This window comes from Magnolia sinica, chromosome 18 (genome assembly GCF_029962835.1).
Source record: "Magnolia sinica isolate HGM2019 chromosome 18, MsV1, whole genome shotgun sequence".
Lineage (NCBI taxonomy): Eukaryota > Viridiplantae > Streptophyta > Magnoliopsida > Magnoliales > Magnoliaceae > Magnolia > Magnolia sinica.
Genome location: NC_080590.1, coordinates 43589995 through 43609543, shown reverse-complemented (window position 1 = coordinate 43609543; position 19549 = coordinate 43589995). Strand labels below are relative to the sequence as shown.

General features: G+C 38.1%; 1 protein-coding gene across 1 annotated transcript; it reads left to right on the top strand.

Annotated features, from left to right (window-relative positions):
• The first annotated feature begins 5993 nt into the window (after positions 1-5993).
• Positions 5994-15598, top strand: LOC131233314 ((S)-coclaurine N-methyltransferase-like). The gene is made up of 8 exons (XM_058229977.1): positions 5994-6253; positions 8541-8649; positions 12154-12378; positions 13955-14054; positions 14145-14255; positions 14588-14677; positions 14892-14950; positions 15063-15598. Exons 1-8 carry the CDS (start codon positions 6067-6069, stop codon positions 15256-15258), a joined length of 1077 nt encoding a protein of 358 aa, XP_058085960.1. The 5' UTR covers positions 5994-6066; the 3' UTR covers positions 15259-15598.
• The last annotated feature ends 3951 nt before the right edge of the window (positions 15599-19549 follow it).

The following is a 19549-nucleotide window of genomic DNA, read 5'->3' as shown; positions in this document are numbered from 1 at the left end:
AAAACATAAAAATACAACAAAGACTTTAGCCATTATTGTTATGTTATTTTAAAAGATCTAACTACTCATGTGACAGAGCTTCCCTTGGCTGGGATGCCCATTATAAACTATCATATTGGATATTTGAACTATTTGAACTTTCGATTAACTGTTCATATTAAGAAAATAACTGAATTTTTTATTATTATTATTATTTTCTTAGCTTGTTCGTACACAACACCGTTAATTCACACTTCACTGTTAGCCACCTCCACCGGGGAATCGATACCAAGACCTCAGTATTGAAATAAGGTATCCTTCACTCAGCCAAATTATGAAGGGGTGAATAATCCAACTTAATAGCTTTGTTATTTGTTTTCTGTACACCATACAAAGTAAGACCATCGTGTAAAGCAGTTCGGATTGTTGGAAGATGATCTTGCAAAGGTCCGAGCGTGCGATGCGTGGGATGTATTTCCAGCGAGCCACATTTGATATTCCGGTACATGTGTGGCGATCCACGTTGGGTGCGTAAGAAATTGTTCACGGTAACTAAATGTAAATAAAGGTAAACCGTACAGATCATGGGACCCACAGTAGATGGGTCATCCAAAATCAGTTCGATTGAAGGATCCTACCGTCTTATTAATGGGCATTTGTTTTTGGATCCTGGCTGTTGACTAATTTTCATTTTAATCGACCATCAGATGTCCGAAAATCTACTAATTATAAAATCATTTATTTATACTTTTTTACGACACATTTATATTGTCTTTGGACCATCTAATTTGATGTCAGTAAATGCCACGTATAAAGTGCATGTGTATGAACGTTTACGCTCGGCCGGAGTATCAGATTTTTTTATCTCGATATATAATAATTCCCGTTACTCGCTTGGTCTTTTCTCTCACGCGCAGCACGTGGTCTGACCGACGTGTGTTTGATGGAATGGCGTGCGAATGGCGTGCGCAGGCCACGACTAGGAGTGTACTTGCACTCGCTTGAGTGCACTTTGAAAGCTCGCCCGCTTGCACGTGGAAACAAGTCACATATTTGCAAGATCAGAGCCGTTCGTTAGGTAATCTGGAAAATTTAGATCTCTACCTATAAACCCAAGCGTATATCATAATCAGGCATTCAACATCCGTACAAAACAAATGAACGATTTAAATAAATTAATACTTCAAATTCTTTATACACGTGTGGATATATATATATATATATAAGAGAGAGAATTTATATTTACTTTTTTCAAAAGCAAAAAGGTTTTGGTAAAAAAAAAAGCTACTTAATTAATGAATATAATTATCATTCCAGGCCGCCTCCTTCAGGCAAATGGGTGGGCTGCTCACATGGGCTATACTGCCGTAAAATTCAACCTGACCTGTCACCTCATGCTACCCGTCCAATTTGTTTACATTGATGTAGCCTACTTGAAAAATAAGGATGGGTATGAATTTTGGGTCACGTATTTAAATTTTCGTTTGGAATTTAACGGTTGGAGTGAATTTTACATGATTATCACACATTACTTTCCCAACTGTTTTCTTTTTTGTGGCCCACAAAAGGAATTTGATATGGACTAAATATTTAATAGTCGGTGTGGATCTTACATAAAGAAAAGAAGACGCCAGGCACCTACGGCTTAATTTTTGGCTGCGCCTGCAGTGTACATGCGAATCCATTTATGCAGTTAGATGTGTGATCCAAGGTTAGCCATACCCCAAAAAAAAAAAAAAAAGAGCTATGATCATATGAAATCCACTCCAACCATGAAATGGCACACTGAATTTTTTGTCAGGCCATAACAAGAAAAACAGTTTAGAGGGTCAGCGTGGATTTTGTATAAACATCATGGTAGGACCCACCTAAGCAGCGACTCATTTGCTAGTACGACTAACCAACCTGCCGTTAAACAAGTGGAATGATAATTATACGAGGTAGTAAATTCAATATTCATTGGGTAGTTTTTTGTAAATTTTCCTTCCTTTTTGACTTTGCACTGCAAGTTGACTCGGTCCAGGCTGGAGTTCTGTGAGGCCGATCGTGTTACATGGGTCTTATGACTCTTATCCATGCCATACATTCATTTTTCAAGATCATTTTGGAGTGTGAGCCCAAAAATGAGACAGATCAAAGGCTCAAGTGGACCACACACTGGGGATTGAACGTCCACCATTAAAAACTTTTTAGGAGCAGCGGAAGTTTTGATCAAGCTTATATATGTGTGCGCGGTTTTGCCAGTGACCCAACACCAGCTAGCTGGTGTCAAAGCTCTATGCGACGCACCATGATGTATGTGCTTTATCCATGTTGTTTACCTATTTCTTATTTTAGAGCGTGATCTAAAAATGAGCCAAATCCAAATCTCAAATGGACCATGCACACCAGTGTTAATTGAACGTCCATCTTTTTTTAAGGCCAATGTAATAATTATTTTCCAACCAACACGTTTGATAAGGTCACATGGATAACACTTTAAGGCCAATTTAATGTTTATTTGCTAACCAACCCGTTTGACAAGGTCACATGGATACAGATGAATGGAAAACACATATATCAGCTTGATTCAAAACTTGTCACCCTTTCGAAAAAAGAAGAAAAATATATATATATCAACTACAAGTGGTCAGTGTCCATTGTTTCCTTTGGTGTGGTCCACCTGAGATTTGGATTCCTAAAATGAGTCGAAAATTTTGGATGGATGACATGACACCAACTAGCTGGATAGTGTTGTGATGCAGGGATGAACGTGATGAGGTCACCCTCTTCCTCAAGGATAACTACTTGGAATCCATAAAGCTTCTCTGGACTCGTCACGTAGACTTCTCTAATCCACCAGAAAAAAGTAAGAAATAAAAATAATATTCATGAAAAGTAGTAAATTGATTGATGATTGAAATAAATAAGTCTGCAACCCTTTAAATAGGGATACCAAGCTTTGGAAGAAGTTTTGAAATTAAACTACAACCAAAACTCTCTCAAATTTGTAGCTTACTATAAATAGTAAATTTAATATTAATAGTTAGTGTCCAATGTGGCTTAACCACGTTATCCTTCTAATTTTTCTAAACACATTTCATATTGGACACAACTCCTAAAACTCAACAGATGAAGAGCTATAATCAAACTAAAATTTATTATAAATAATAAAAACGAAAATAAAATGGATTTTCAATCATCGATATGATAGAATCTCGTAGATTCAGCATGGGAAACCAGGGCTAAATATAGCTTGTCCTACTCCAAAATCATATATGATACGCCAAGTAAACTCATTTCGTTTGGCAAGATATGCATGTTTTAAGGTTCTTACAGTCTTGATGACTTCTAGCGTCAATTGAGCCTTCTTTGGTCCATCTTGGACATGAAAGTGTCTGCGATCCACTCTACATCATGTTGGGATCACTAGCTAAACAACGTCCAATATTTGTGCTTTCCCAGGTGGGACATGAATTGCCTAATTAGCGCGCCGGTGTTTTATAGCCCACTATAATGTAAGTGTTTTATCCACGCCGTCCATCCATTTGCCCAGCCTATTTTAGCACATAATCCTAAAAATGAGGTAAATCAAAATCTCAAATGACCAACACAATAAGAATTGTGGTGATTGAACGCACATCGTTAAAAACTTCTTCAGGCCAACAAAGTCTTAGATCAAGTTGATATTTGTGTTTTTCCTACATCTAGGACTGTAACTTGATGAACTGGTTGGATGGGAAATAACATCACAGCGGGCCCTATAAAGGTTTCAACAGTGGTCATCATTCGTCATTGTAACTTTTGCTTCTTGTGGAGTGGTCCACCTGTGCCTTAGATTTGTTGCATTTTTGGGTCCATACTCTAAAATAATTTTGGAAAAATGGATGGACGACGTAGATAAAACACATACATCATTGTGGCCCACATAGCCCCTACATGGTCGAAATCCATCCAAGCAAGGGCAAGACTAGACTTGTACATGAACTGAGTCAGCTCGTTAACTTGCTCAACTCGACCCGAAAAAGTTTGATTCAACTCAGCTTGAAATAGGGTTTGAGCCAAGTTAAGTTGATTTTTTAAGCTCAAAAAGTTCGAGCTAGATTGAGCTCAACTCAACACATTAAGTTGACTCAAACTTAACTCGGTTTGAATCGATTCGACTCGGATCGGGTTCACTTAATATAAATATCTTTGTAAATATTTATATTTAAATAAATTATATTATATATTTATACATATATTAATATATATTATATACATTAAAAATTTTAAAATCTAAACTTGAACTTAGCTCGTGAGTTCAAACTTGGACTCGGCTTGAAAGACCGAGCTCAAGCTCAGCTTGAACTCTGCTCAAGTTGGCCCGAGCTGCTAACCAAGCTGAGCCGAGCTAGCCAATCAAGCTTGAAGATTGAGCCGAGCAAATTCGAGCTAGAGTATCTTGCTGGCCAAGCCGAGATGGACCAAACTCAACTCGGTTCGGCTTGCATACAATTATGCCATAGCTTCCTTCAAGATCTATATTTTAACTTAGCTAGAGTTGTACACGAGTCAAACATAGTTGAGCTTGACACAGTTCGGCTCGGTCCTCAAGTCTGTTTGACATGCTCAGCTCAATTCAATCAACAACTCGGGCTAGTTCAAGCAGAATTCGAGCTTGTGCGACTTTTTCTCAAGCACATAGAATACATATTCAATTTCTCATAAAATGCAAAATAGTAACAACACTTTGCAAGTATTTCATCAGACACTCAGCGAGCAGTATCAAAATTAATATATGAGAGAAGTCTTATAATGTAAAGTTTTTTTTTCTATAGTGATTTGTTTCATAGTTATTCTTTCTTCACCATCAACTGATCCGGGGAGAATGCACGCACCTAAACATCATTTCGTTGAGTCATTTAATAAAAGATTCCGCGAGCAGCACCAGTATTAAAATTACGAAGTCATGGAGCTGATTCGATCCGAGTTTATTTGAGTTGAGGTTTAATCTGACTGCTCCCAGAAGCTCCAACTTACCTCCAAAATTTTCTCTAAGTCCATTCACAGGTCGCATCATCTACACCTAACCACTGGTGACGACGTGGCACACAGGTAGAATATCCAAGCCGTTCATCATGTGGATCTGACCTCACGGTATTCTGACCATCTAAAAATATGGGTGGCCAAGATTTTTTCGACCATACTTCCGTTCACGTAGTGGGCCCTTCGCGGACCATCAGATATCGTACCCATATGCCATGCTGGCACACATGGTGACATGTACATGAAGGGAGCGGATTAGGTGAGATAGTGGACTCTCAAAATACGGTGCGACCTTTCATGTAGTGTTTATTTTCCATCATCCAGAACTTTTGTGGTCCATTAATGGTCAATCACCACTGTTTCCTATGGTATAGTCCACCTGATAATTGGATCTGCTTATTTTTTGGCATAATTCCCTAAAATGATATGGAAAAACGCATGGAAGGAGTGGATACAGAATACGTACATCAAGGTGGGTCCGGGCCGCACCGTCGTGGGTGAGGCCGGGGTCTCACTTAATCCTCTCCCGTACATGAGCTGCACCATACATGCACGTGGGCTTAGCAACGATCTGTAGTTATAGTCCATCCAGCGATTAACTTACAACCTATTGAGTGCACGAAGCATCCAATCCGTCTAATAGGTTACACTCACCGCAAGTATCTACAATATCCACTATCAATGGGTAGAAATGTTTTTATGGTGTGGCCCACATGATAAGTAGATATGTTTATTTTTTGTTTTATGATTATCATCGTGGGTACAACCTAATGGAAGGGTCGGATTTGAAATTCTCTTAACATGATGGAAGTTACGGTTGGATGGACCTTAACTTGCAGTCCAACCAGTTGAACTTGAGACCTTCTAGTAGTTATAAATGTTGCCAATGCATTGGAGGACTTGAAGTGTCTCCCCCTCTCGCTCAGGCCTTTGAAGTGTCTGCTCTCTCTCTCTCTCTCTCTCTGCATTGGAGGACTTGAAGTGTCTCCCCCTCTCGCTCAGGCCTTTGAAGTGTCTGCTCTCTCTCTCTCTCTCTCTCTCTCTCTCTCTCTCTCTCTCTCTGTCAATCTGAACCATTCAATGGGTGAGGAGACTAAGCAACCAAAGAAGGCAGCCGTTGAAGAGCTGCTGAAGCGTCTAGATGAAGGGAGGGTCCCAGATGAGGAGCTCCGGAGGCTTATGAGGTTTGAAATTGGAAGGCGTCTCCAATGGGGTTACAAACCTACTCACGAGGAGCAGGTGGCCCAAGTCCTTGAGCTGACTCATTGTAAGTGACCATTTTCACTGATTTTGCTTCTAACTGGCCCATGCGCCCACCTTTTTTGTCATGGATGGTCCAAATCTTGGGGTCCACTTTTCTATGTTGCATGCTCATTAAATTACACTAATCAAATCTTAACCACTATCAAATTTGTGGGTACCAAAATGGATGGCTAGAAATATCATGATCAGTGGTCGGAATTCACTGGAGGAAATCAGATGGTTAAGATGGACAGATCAGTTCGATTTCCAGGCTATGCTCGATCCACAATCTAGGCCCTTGATTTGGACGGCTGGAATGCCTTGTATATATGCTCCATCATTTTCATTAAAGAACTGATCACCTCCGGGCAAGGCTCCACAACTTGTGGTACTATACAATCTTTTCCACCAACATGACACTTGTGTAAGGCATCAGTACCATTCAATCGGTATGTTACACCATGAAGATCACCTGGAACAAAAATCAGACCAGTATACACATCAGGTGGACCACACTGTTAGAATCAATGGTTAAACAACAGTTTGAATCAAGTAAGGTGATCTTCATGGTGGGGCCCATCGTTTTCATGGTTCTGATTTTCTATGTTGTGGTACAGTTGCCTCAGGTGCTCAGTTCTCTTTTCGTAATGGTGGAGAAATAAAACTGTAGTGTGGGCCTCCTTTTTAAATTAAAAAAAAACTCAGCTCGAGTGCACTGCACTTACACGTGGAAACGAGGGACTGTGTTATCAGAGCTGATAATCAGGTGATCCCCACCGTGTAGATTATATGGTACTGGTTTTTCAGACATAGGAACTATACAATTCAGATACGCTGATGAGCGACTCCAATACAACGCACATGTGCACCGTTTCCTCGTGGAGGTGAGTGTACTTTGCATTTCTTGGTGGGTCACGTTCCCAGCCCCACCATGAAATGATCCAGACGGTTCGTCTAGAGTTCTTGCTGCCGATGAGAAATCTCACTCATTGGAAATCTAATCGTTGATATAAAGTTTTAGTAAACGGTCCAGGAAAGCAGCTTGTTACTTGCTTCTGTGTCAACGGTGGGGATTTTTGATCTGTGAGATTCTTGCGGTGGGGCCCGTAGATGGTGGGAACTTCTAGATGAATGGTTCACATCGTCACTGCAGAAGAAAAGGGGAGGTCACGTGTTGCACGTGGGTTGAGATGTGGCATAGTAGCCAACATATGTGAGATTCTGGCCATTCATCCCACCATGACCATGCCCTTATCTGGTACACTCATCAGGTGGGATCTGCATGCAGTTATACATGTTTCCCAGGTGACGGTGGAGACCAGCCTGATATCTGGGCCAGGCCATGCTCATGTGGGCCCCACCTGTCTAATGGCCTATTTGAAGGCAAACCAAGTGGACGATTGGATCTGTCCCACCAATGTGATTATTTATTTATTTTTTATTATTATTATTTGTATTTTTGGTCAATCCGTGGTAGGACCGACAGGATGGATGGTCGGATCACTTGATCATGCCGTCACCACAATCCCAGTCAACTAGATTTCCTTCTGGAATGTGGCACACCTGGATTGGCTTTGGTAACTCTATACTTCGCCAATGGAAAAATCATGGCGTGGCCTACCTCTTGAACGGCTCTGATTATACATTCGCATAGTCCTTGACCAAATCAGCTCGTAGGCTCGAACTCAAATCAGCTGGAAAGATCGAGCTCAAACTCGGCTTGAGCTGGCCCAAGCTGAGCTGAGCTGCCAATCAAGCTCGAGGACTGCCTAATCAAGCTCGATGTCCGAGCCGAGTTCAAGCTTAGGAAGCATGCTGGCCGAGCCAAGTACAGCTGGGCCAAGCTCCACTCGGTTCAACTCATGTACAGCTCTAATGATAATGATGATGATGATAAGTAATAAAATAATAATAATTATTATTATTATTATTATTATTATGAAAGAAACACATTCTTAGAAAAATGTTTTTAGTATATAAAATTCTCTATGAAAACACATTCTTGGATCAAAAAACATTACCAAAATAATATCACAAGATTTTCAATTTTTCAACATTTCATTGGTGATTTTATCGTGAATTCTAAATGCAGGCTTTAAAAGTTAAAATAATTCAGTTTATACTGATACATTTGAAATTTTAAAAATATAAATATTTTCAATATTGAATTTTCAGCGACATTTTTTTTCGTAGAGTACACATTTTAGACGGGAGGACTAAGATGATAGCAATGATGATTATGAACTAACATGGTTATTTTTCTTTTCTTTTCTTTTCTTTTTTGTAAATTAATTTTTATTAATTTATGGCAGCTCTAAGGAAGATGAGCATAGCAACAGAGGTGGATACGTTGGATTCACAGATGTATGAAATACCCATTTCCTTCCTCCAGATTATGTTTGGTAGCCTGATCAAAGGAAGGTACTCACATTAACGAAAGTCTATTAAATAATCATTCACATTGATTAATTACAATCAAAGTAGAAGTCAGTCTGATATAAACAAATCTCTCTATTTTTCTCTTGATTATATCTTGCAATTTTCATCACATTATTTTCAAGTATGGAACCCCAAAAACGAGTTTTATTAGTTGAAATCAGTCGAGAGCTTTATTTATGCTAATGGGGCCCGCCTTTTCAATGATCTAAATTACTTGTTGGGTGTGACCAGCTATGGATGGATAATGGACTGAAAATCTCCTGCATCAACAAATGACAGCCAAGACTATCCTGTTGGAATTGTTCTGGAATTTCTAAATTAACAACTATATAACAATAAAAACCCACTTAAAATAAAATTATAAAAAAAACTTGAATAAGTGCTTTTGGATGGGAAAGCAAATTGAAATGCATGTTCTTGGTAGTGAAAAAGAAAGCCCACATGAGCGCTCATGTTGAGAAAAGAGGAGATGTGAACTAAAAATACATCATCGACCTCTCTCATTTCTTAAGTCTTCCTCTCATAAATCATCATCATTATCTAAGCCTCATCCCAACTAAATTGGGATCCTCTACCATTCCATTCTTTCAAGGACCATAACTTCAGTTAGACCATTGGTGCTCAAATCTTTTCTTACTACCTTCACTCAAGCCCTTTTGGGCAAGGCCCCTTGCTCCACTCAACGAATACAGTTCTTAGTCTATTGCACATGAAAATATATAAAATATTATATCATCATCACCTACACCTTATCCCAATTAATCGGGATCATATGCACGAATCTTGTTTTGCCATGCCACTCTATCAAGGAACACACACGCACGCGCACGCGCACACATAAGTATATACATATGTAAATATATAAGTACATACATAATTATATACATACAATTTGAGGAACACACATGCACACACAAGTATACACATACATACAATTTGAGGAAAGAAGAATTTCTAAATCAAAATATTTAGACCCTGTTCATTAGACACCTAAAAATGTGTTCATCTCATTTTAGTTAATAATAACTATGTATCAGAGATCTTGATCTCTAATGCATAATTACTGATAACATGACTCATTATGTATTAGATATCAAGATCTCTGTTACATACTTTTAACTAAAATGAGATGAACTCATTTTCAGGCATCTCCATCAAACAGGGCCTTAGTTTTTCATCTTTATTGAGTGTTGCTTTAAACAGGTCTTATTATGTGGGGTTTCTTTGAACCATTGAACGCTTTCTTCACAGTGAAAGGTTGCCTTTCAATGTGAGCATCCTTTCAGTGATACTCTTTGAGTATAAGAAATACAATTACTGGCAACTCTACATATTTTGTAAATCTAGTCCAGAGAACAGTATACCATCTGCAACCATAGCTCTCTTATTCATTTGTGTTCCGCATACCACTGGAATATTGAGTTCTAGCATCTTTTCAACAAGTGCACGAGATTAGAATCATGTATTGTATCCTAGGGATAGTTTCCATTATGACCACCTACATTGTAACAGGATACAATACCCAGCTCTAATCTCATGCACTAGTAAGAAAGATCCTAAAACCAATATTTCAGCATGATGTATAGATGCTAAAATAAGAAAGATACTACAATAAGAAAGATAAAATACCCGACTTTAATCTCATGCAGTTGTAAGAAATATACTAGAACCAATATTCCTGTATAATAAATAATGTAGAGATTCTAATCTCACATCTAACAATTGAAGATGCTAAAATGTTGGAACTTGAAAAGGAATTTCAAACCTCACTTCAAAGAAAATTAAAGACAATCAAATCCAACGGGAAATAAGAATAACTCAACAACTAAACCATATATGGAACCAAACTTGGATATTCAACCACAAGTACCTGACCTTAAAAAGAAGCAAATGGCCAGAAATTGAGAAATACTTGCAGCCAAGTATTTTACATATTACATATAAGAAGAATCTTAGAAAGTCCTATGTAGTTAGGAGTGGCAATGAGACAGGCCAGGCTGAGGTTGTCCCTAGCCTGGCCTGGCCTTGGTCCCCTAAGCCTTGGCCCTGACCCAACCCTGACCATAATCAGGCTGAAAAGCCATAGGCCTGGCCTTGAAAGCAAAAGAGTTATATGTCCAAGGTTTGAAACGGTCCAATCTAAGGTTTTTTTTTTTTTTTTTTTTTTCCGGTATCCTCCATCCACAAACAATTTGGATCAGTAAAACATGACCCTAAATCCAATGAGTGTCTTTATGCTGTACTCTGTACATGTATGTTAAATGGGGAACCACAACCAATAACAAGTGTCTTCGAACCACCCATTATTTCTGCATAACAGTGGTCCACTTGATGACTAGAATGGGCCATTTATCATTGGCCCAGGCATTGAGTCTAGATTTCAAGCCCGAACCCAGCCCTCAGGCCAAGTTTAGGGCCCAGCCCCTGCAGGTCTGGTTGCTCGGCCAGGCCCATTACCCCTCCTATGAGGCTATCCCTCGTCCAAATACACAAATATTGAAGATTGTTATGAATGATAAAATCAAATCAATAACAGAATACATGAAACTAACCGATTTTCCACCTAATACAAAAACTAAATGGAGTAGGTGGATACTGAAGGAAAAAATAAAAAATAAAACTTGGAAGTCTACCCAAATCGAAGGTTAAATTAGTCGCTAATGGCTATTATAGGCAAAAAGAATGGATTGACTACTTTAAGAACTTATCACCAGTGACTAAAATAAATTCAATTATGATAATGCTAGTAATAGCATCAATATATTACTAAGAAATGTATCACATGGATGTAATAAGTGTCTTTCTAAATGGCGATTTAGAATAAAAGATCTATATTGACCAAACCCAAAGGTTGTGTAAATAAAGGTTTAGAACATAAAGTTTACATACTTGATAAATCTTTGTATCCTTAAACAAGCCCATAGACAACGATATATATATATATATATATATATATATATAAAGGAGTTTGGCATTAAGTAACAAAGTAGATAATTGTGTCTTTACTCATGTTATCGAAAGTTCAAATCTCTAAATCTCAAAGTACACAAATACAACCTTCACAGGCCCACCCAGTTTTGGTCTTTTGAGCTCTAAATCTCATATCCAAGCTTACATCGACTTGATGAGGCAAACCTGTAGAACCAATTGCCAAGTCAAGTCCAAAATTCGGCGTATTAGTATGGTTGTGGACCCATCATTCTTATTACTCAACAACTATCTTGTCTATGACTAGACTCATTCCTCATGTGAATGCCATACCTAATAATTTTAGCCCTAACGCACATTCAACATTCATACGCTTAATCATTGAGAACTTGGTAGCTGGTTTTTGTTGAATTTTGTTTCCTTTTAATATTCTGTCATCTTTTGAAAGTTGTCCAAAAGCATGCAATAACAATTAATTTCTTATGAACTATGCATTCAAAATTTTATCTTCTATTTCTTTCTCCACCAAACTGAACTTTTACTTACAAATGTTTGCAGCTGTTGTTACTTTAAGGATGACTCAACGACATTGGATGAGGCTGAGATAGCAATGCTTGATCTTTACTGTGAAAGGGCACAAATAAAAGATGGTCAAAGTGTTCTTGATCTTGGATGTGGACAAGGAGCCCTTACTTTACACGTTGCTCAGAAGTATCAAAATTGTCGTGTTACAGCTATTACCAATTCAGCATCGCAGAAAGATTTCATAGAGGATCAGTCCAAGTAAGTCTAGTTAGACCTTGTAAGTTGATTAGTTTAAGGGAGTTCTTAACTTATAACATGTGGTTTTTAAGTTAATAGATCCACAATTATGACTTGGACTATTTTTCCCACGCATAATGGCAAATGCATTAAATGGTGGATACAGTTGTTAATGGTTACTCAGATCTATCTATGGATACAAAGTATCTAATCCAATTTAATCAGATCAGAATAAAGATGTCAGGCAAGATCAATGATGATAGATAGGGTTGTTACTGGGTACTCGAGGGTATGATTTTATATTTTCATCTTCTATTTAATCATACTTGTAAGTCAAAAACCTTATAAGAAGGGTGTTTCTGGTATGGATCCAAACCCATATCCAGGCCCGAATCTAAATCCAGATCCAATTGTAGACCCAATCCAAAACTAAGCCCCTTTCCATATCCAATTCATGTTTGAAAAAAGACCCAACAAGATCTGATGTGATACCCACTGCTATGCTATCAGACCTACTGCCTCAAATATGGTACCTGCATTTAAACCCAACAGGACAAGGATCCGATTCCCTAGGGTATGTATATGGGCAAACCAGTATCCATACTAAAAACCCATCCCATTGACAACCCTAACAGTGGATGGTTTTTTTGTCATTTATTATTATTATTTTTCCGGTTGATGAAGAATCACAAAAAGTCACTAAAATCAGTGAAAAAAATGTTCCCTTCATTTCTTACCTTTCTTGCAATGAGGACTGGGAGCTGCATTTTGAGCAATTTCTTTTAAGATAATTATTAAGAAATAAAGGGGCAAAAATGAGGAATCAACGCACTGCAAATTACATAAGCAGGCAAAATTTAATAAATAAAATAAGTTTACACCCTGCAAACAGCTTAGAAACAATGCCCAAGCAGTCACATCCAGCTTAATGAGGATTTTTGTGGGTTGCAATGAGAAGATTTGTCTTTTAAGGAAATGCTTGATTTTCTTCTCCAATTCAAAATTCAAAAATGGTAATATGGAAAAGACACAATTATTTGAAGCACGGACAGAAATGGAAGCACCCCTTTTTTCAAAGAGAAATGGAGAGGTCATTCACACTTCATTTAGACCGATTGGATATCAATACTCAATTAGAAATAGCAAAAACAATGTCCTGTTGCATAATATGCATTCCAAACATTCATAATTTGTATGTCAATAAGTCGAATTAATTATCCCTCGGTCTATTTTCTACTAGGTACTTTATTATCCTTATGCATGAAGATATAAGTTCGGTTGTTGTGGTTGGACTCCATGAACTCTCGAAATCCATAACAGCCACCAAGTTGCAGCTTAGGCTTCAATCTGTGACTGATTGAAAGTAAGGTGTGCAAATGAGCCCTATGGAAATAGGCTGGAAGACAGTAGATGCGGTGAATTGTCTGATATTATAAGCTCCCAATATTCAGTCAACTAGTATATATCATTTACCTTATGCTGTTTTCCATAAATCCATCATAAAAGATAGACGTTTCTTGAGATTGATTTGTAACTAGGCAACAAGATTTATTAATTATCCTTATTTACTTATTCTTTTATTACTGTCCCCCATCAGAAAACTCAAGCTATCAAATGTTGAGATTATATTAGCAGACATAACCAAATACGAAACAGAGACTACTTATGATCGGATACTGGTCATCGAATTGTTTGAGGTTTGTAGGCTTCTATTATCTTGTAGTTAGAGTTGAAGGTTGGTGACTTGCAGATGTACATTCCAGTATTAACTTCATCTCCTTCCACAGCACATGAAGAACTATGAGCTGTTGCTTAAAAAGATAGCCAAGTGGATGAAGCAGGATGGTCTGCTATTCATAGAGCATATATGCCACAAAACATTCGCTTACCACTACGAGGTACACCTGACTCGTAGGACCAAGTTGTAAGCTATTACAGCCATCGATTGTTTTTCCATCTTATTTGATTTTTCATGGACCCAAAGGTCCAGCATTTATTAGCAATGGACACATTTTTAAATTTTCATGTAATTGAACTCTTAAATGAAGATATGCAGTCAAATTAATGTCGTTTAAAAATATTTTACATTTTGCCTTTTTTGCATTGTCCTACTCTAGCTCTTTCACTCGTCTTTCTACATATTACAATGCTTTCAATTGTCTGCTTGATTTTTTCACTATGCGAAGAATGTTCACATGTTGATATGTGGGTCATATGTGTCTTCTTTCAGCCTCTTGATGAAGATGATTGGTACACAGAATATGTCTTCCCTGCAGGAACAATGATTATACCATCATCATCCTTTCTTCTATATTTTCAGGTGATGTCCGTTATGACTGCCTAAATTTACAATTAGCAGCTCATACTGTTGTTCTAAAAATTGATGCAGTCTGCATTTCTGCTCTAAAGATATGGAGCCTTACTGATCAATAATGAGCTTCTGAATTACACATTTTTGGTCCATTACTTGTCTTTAGAAGTTCAAATAGCAAGGCTTGCATCTAACATGTTTACTACCCCCTCTCTGTTTGTAGGATGATGTTTCGGTTGTGAACCACTGGACCCTTAGTGGAAAGCATTATTCACGTACCAAGTATGGATGAATCAAGAATCCTTTTCGATGCTGACTTTGCTTTTATCTTTCATTTATATATATATAGACACATACATAAAGGGCAATGAATTTTTTATTTCATTTCTTGCAGTGAAGAGTGGTTGAAGAGAGTTGATGCAAATGTGGATGCTGTCAGAGAAATAATGGAGTCATTCTCTGGCAGTAAGGAAGCCGCTGAGAAGTGGATTAGGTATTGGCGAGGATTTTGCATATCAGGAAATGAGCTATTTGGGTATAATAATGGTGAAGAATGGATGGCGTCCCATATTCTTTTCAGGAAGCCATGATGCAGTTTTCATCTAGAGGATTTCTGCAAACTTCAATAATAAAGATGATGTATGAATGAGCTTACCACAGTAAAGTTGCATTATCTTTCAAAAAAAAAAAAAGTTGTTCCACACTCATCATGAGTTAACACTTTCTACCGTTTTACATGTGGAGCATTGGACTAGTTGATGGAAGAAGTTTGAAATTTCAACGTCATTGTGGTTATTTGTTCTTGAGTAGTTATGTCTCACATAGGCATACAAGGACATGGCACATACGAGATGTTAGAGGATTATTATTATTACTACTATTGTGTTAAAATTTCAAGCAAGTAATAGCTTTGTAAGATTAATTTACTTTCATGCTCATGTTTGGTTGCAATTGCAAGTCTTTCTATTACTCAAACAACATTGATATTGTGCTTGAAACGGACTGGAAATTGATGACCAATACAATGTCTTAGGGCATGTTAGGGAGCTTGAAACATGAAAGTTATTTTCCACAAAAACTTTTGGAGAGAAATTTTTAAAATATATATGTGGAGAGGGCTGGGAATTTTTTTTAAAGATTTTTACTGCAAAAACACATTCTTGGAAAATGTTTTCCACTAAGGGTGAACTCCCAATCAGGGGAAAATGTCATTTTTTTGGAAAGTATTTTCTTTCCACCCAAATACTTTCCAAGCTCGCAAATAAGTTGGAGTTTTTGAACAATTATAGGAAGTGACAAAATAAATAGGCAAGGATGCAGAGGTTTGCTGGAACCAACGTATCTCTTTGCAGATGGAGGTTACTCATCTCGTTTTTTTTTTTTTTAAATGATTTTGAATATGGAAGAGAGAGAGAGAGAGAGAGAGAGAGAGAGAGAGAGAGAGAGAGTACGGTCTATCTACCATACATGTGGGCCACCTTCAGCACTCAGAACCATCCCTGTTGTTGCCCACTAAATGAACAATCATAATAAGAGTTTGTGGTGGCCATATGGATATTCAGGGCCCTAAGGACTATAGATTTCAATGGTCTGCGTGGAATATAAAGGGCCTTCTTTTTTTGAAGTGTTAATGTATGTAACCATTCAAAACAAAAACAGTGAATGTACGTAAACGGCTGTTAAAGCTCCATAACAAAACTCTCTCGATGATTTTATATTCATTAGTTTTTAACACCATGGATGAGATGGTTAGGATTGTCTAATGGAAGTGATTATTTAGAACAACCATAAGATTCCAAATTGGCGCCCACCAAATGGTTAATTTAGATTTGATTATTGAACTTATTTCAAAGTAACCAACATTTAAAAAATAAAAATAAAAAAATCTAACATAGTACTTCAATGAACATGTTACATAGTATTGGACGATTTCGTTTTTACCTCTAATCCATGGCCAACAAACTGATCCGTCTATATTGATTAAACTAGAAAATATCCTATCATTGATCTAGACCGTCCATTGGATAGGAACCATCTGTGGTTGCTTGAGCCTTCCAAGAGTCACTTTGAAATGCAAGGTTCAAATCGATTATACAGGGAGGGTCTTATCATTGATCCGGACCATCCATCACATGGTCCCCACTTTTGATAGCTCGCGACTCTTGAGAGTCATTTTGATTGAAAATTTCTAACCATTTGATCAATGCTTTAAAAAATGGGTCCATATTGATTATGTTAGAAAACATCCAATCACTGATCCAGACAATCCCTCATGCGGGCTCCACATTTGATTGCCCATGCCTCTCAAGATTCACTTTGATCAAACGATTTTAACCATTCAATCAATGGTCTAGAGAATGGACAGTCAAGGTTGATTTACTTGAAAATGCCCAATTATTGATTTATATGGTCCAGCACATGGGCAATCTTTGAGTACGTGTGACTCTCAAGAATTACTTTGATTAGACGATCCTAACCATTTGATCAATGAACAAGAAAAGGGACCGTAAACAATCCAATTGTAAACATAGACCATCTATCATGTGAGCCTCACCTTTGATTTACCATGCCTCTCAACAATCAGTTAAATCTGACAATCTTAACCATATGATCAATGGCAAAGAAAATGGAAATCTATATTGATATACTGAAAAAGAAAACTCCAAGTCCAATCATTAATCCAGACTGTCCATCATGTAGGTCTCACCTATGATTGCCTACCACTCTCAGTAGTCAGTTCAATCAGACGATCCTAAACAATGGATAGGAAAATGGTGAGATAGAAAAATATGGAAAAATGAAGAGGAATCTGTTACGATAAGGATTGTGGTTTGCTAATAAGCGTGTTGTCAGATGCTTTCCAAACACACCCTCAAGGAACAATTAATGTAACAATGCATCTCCCATTCCTGCGGTTCAGACCACCATGTTTATTTTAATGCAAACTGGATTGAATGCTCAAATGGTAAAAACAGATTATTCGTTTTGTGTTTTTTCTTGGTAATACCTTTAGAGTAACATAGTGCAAAAATAATTCTCCAAGACAATCATCATCTAAGCCTTACCCCAACTAATTGGGGTCAGCCACACAAGTCAAAAGGAAATTTATTTTTTATGTTTTTTTAAATGAATATAAAACCATCAGAGGTCTAGTTATGTTTTAACTAGAAAGGATTAGGCATCCATTCAAGGAAACAATCAGAGCACCATGAAAACTGCAAGAAACCCTCACTTTTTCCCACTAAACATGTTGTAGCTATCATTTTGTTGAGAGGCTTGCAAGCAAGGCTCTAGAGTAGAGGCTCACCCAATTTGTTTGCCCCTTCAGTCCCACCATGTGATGGTCCAGATCATCTACCTAGAAGTACCCATCTAGGCAGTTCATATGGATTTTTTTATTTTTTGGGTAGAAATGGAAATTCACTCATCAACATCTCACCATCCATTAAAGTGACTTAGAAACAACAGTCCAGGAAAGCAGTTTCTTTATTTGCTTTTTTGGAGGGTAAGATTGGAAATATCATTAAAAAGAAACAGAAGAATACAGGAAGCATAGCAAGAACATTGGTACATCATACTAGCATCTCTTATCCACAAAGGAAAAGGACATGCTTCAAGTTCCCACTTTAGCAAGGGTAACCGCTCTATCCTTTGTGTCCCTATTGACTCTTGAGAAAATCACCCTCTGGTTTTCGAGTCCATGAGTTTCTTAATATAGCCACCCTCCAGGACACCTCCCAGATGTCACCCATACCACAGCATTTGCAAATGCAGAGTCACCCTCGAGAATGCCCGGGAGGAAGTTATACTTGACTGCCACTCTAACCGCATGGAAAACTGCCGCCGCCTCTACGTAATTCAAGTCTGTCGTCCCAATTGAGCCCAAGAATTCTGCCAGAAGTCTCTCATTACTGTTGAAAACCGCCCCCACCAACTCCCACTGCTCCCAGGTTCCAAAAGGAACACCCATCAAAGTTGATTTTAAACCAGCCTTCCAGCACAGGCGACCATCTTGACTTCAGCCCCTATGTCTCCATACGCACTGAAGGGTTTCATCCCAGTTGTATTCCAGCAATTGTCTCAGGATACCTTTGAATCTTTTATCTGCTCGAACCCAATCAAAGCTGACCATGAATACACAATAGATCAGCTGATGCACCTCCAGCCTCTTGCCTCAGAATGTTCCACTATTCCTCTCAAGCCACACCATCCATATAACAGCGTATAAACAAGCAGCCCAGATGACATTGCCTATAGGATCCCAAGCTGTTGTCACCCAGCTATTGAAAGCTTCAGCGACAGAGCTCACGAACCCACTGAATATAGAATCTGACCAAAAGACCATCCCAAATCTCTTAAACTATCCCACAGTGGATAAAGAGATGATTCGTTTCTCTTCCACCAACCCACACATTACGCACCTATCTGGCGATGCCATACCTCTACAATGCAGCTGACCCAGAGTCAGGGGCTTTCCAAGGCAGGCAAGCTATACAAAGGCCTTAACTTTTGATGGGATATGCGCAGCCCACAACCTAAGGAATATGGAAGAAGTAACCTGAGAATCCAATGAATCTCAGCAAGCAAACTTACTGAATACAACCTGTCAACTTGCAGAGACCAAATAAGTTTGTCTTGCCCTTTAACAGGGAAGAATATATATACTGCAGACAATCCAATAACCTGCCAAAGCTAGCTAGTTCCTGATCTTTCAGGTTACGCATAAAAGTCGGGCACCAAATCTTTGTTCTGCAGATCCTTTGGAAGACCTTTTGCACTACAATATCCTTGCAGTCAGCATTATCATATAGATCCCTGAATTCCTCACATGGAGCCTCCAGGCAACAGACATCTTCCTAGAACCTCACTCTACTTCCATAA

Coding starts and splice junctions, on each gene's coding strand:
- LOC131233314 (XM_058229977.1), top strand. CDS start 6,067: ATGGGTGAGGAGACTAAGCAACCAAAGAAGGCAGCCGTTGAAGAGCTG. Junction 12,379..13,954: donor TTCATAGAGGATCAGTCCAA/GTAAGTCTAGTT, acceptor GTCCCCCATCAG/AAAACTCAAGCTATCAAATG. Junction 14,256..14,587: donor CATTCGCTTACCACTACGAG/GTACACCTGACT, acceptor GTCTTCTTTCAG/CCTCTTGATGAAGATGATTG.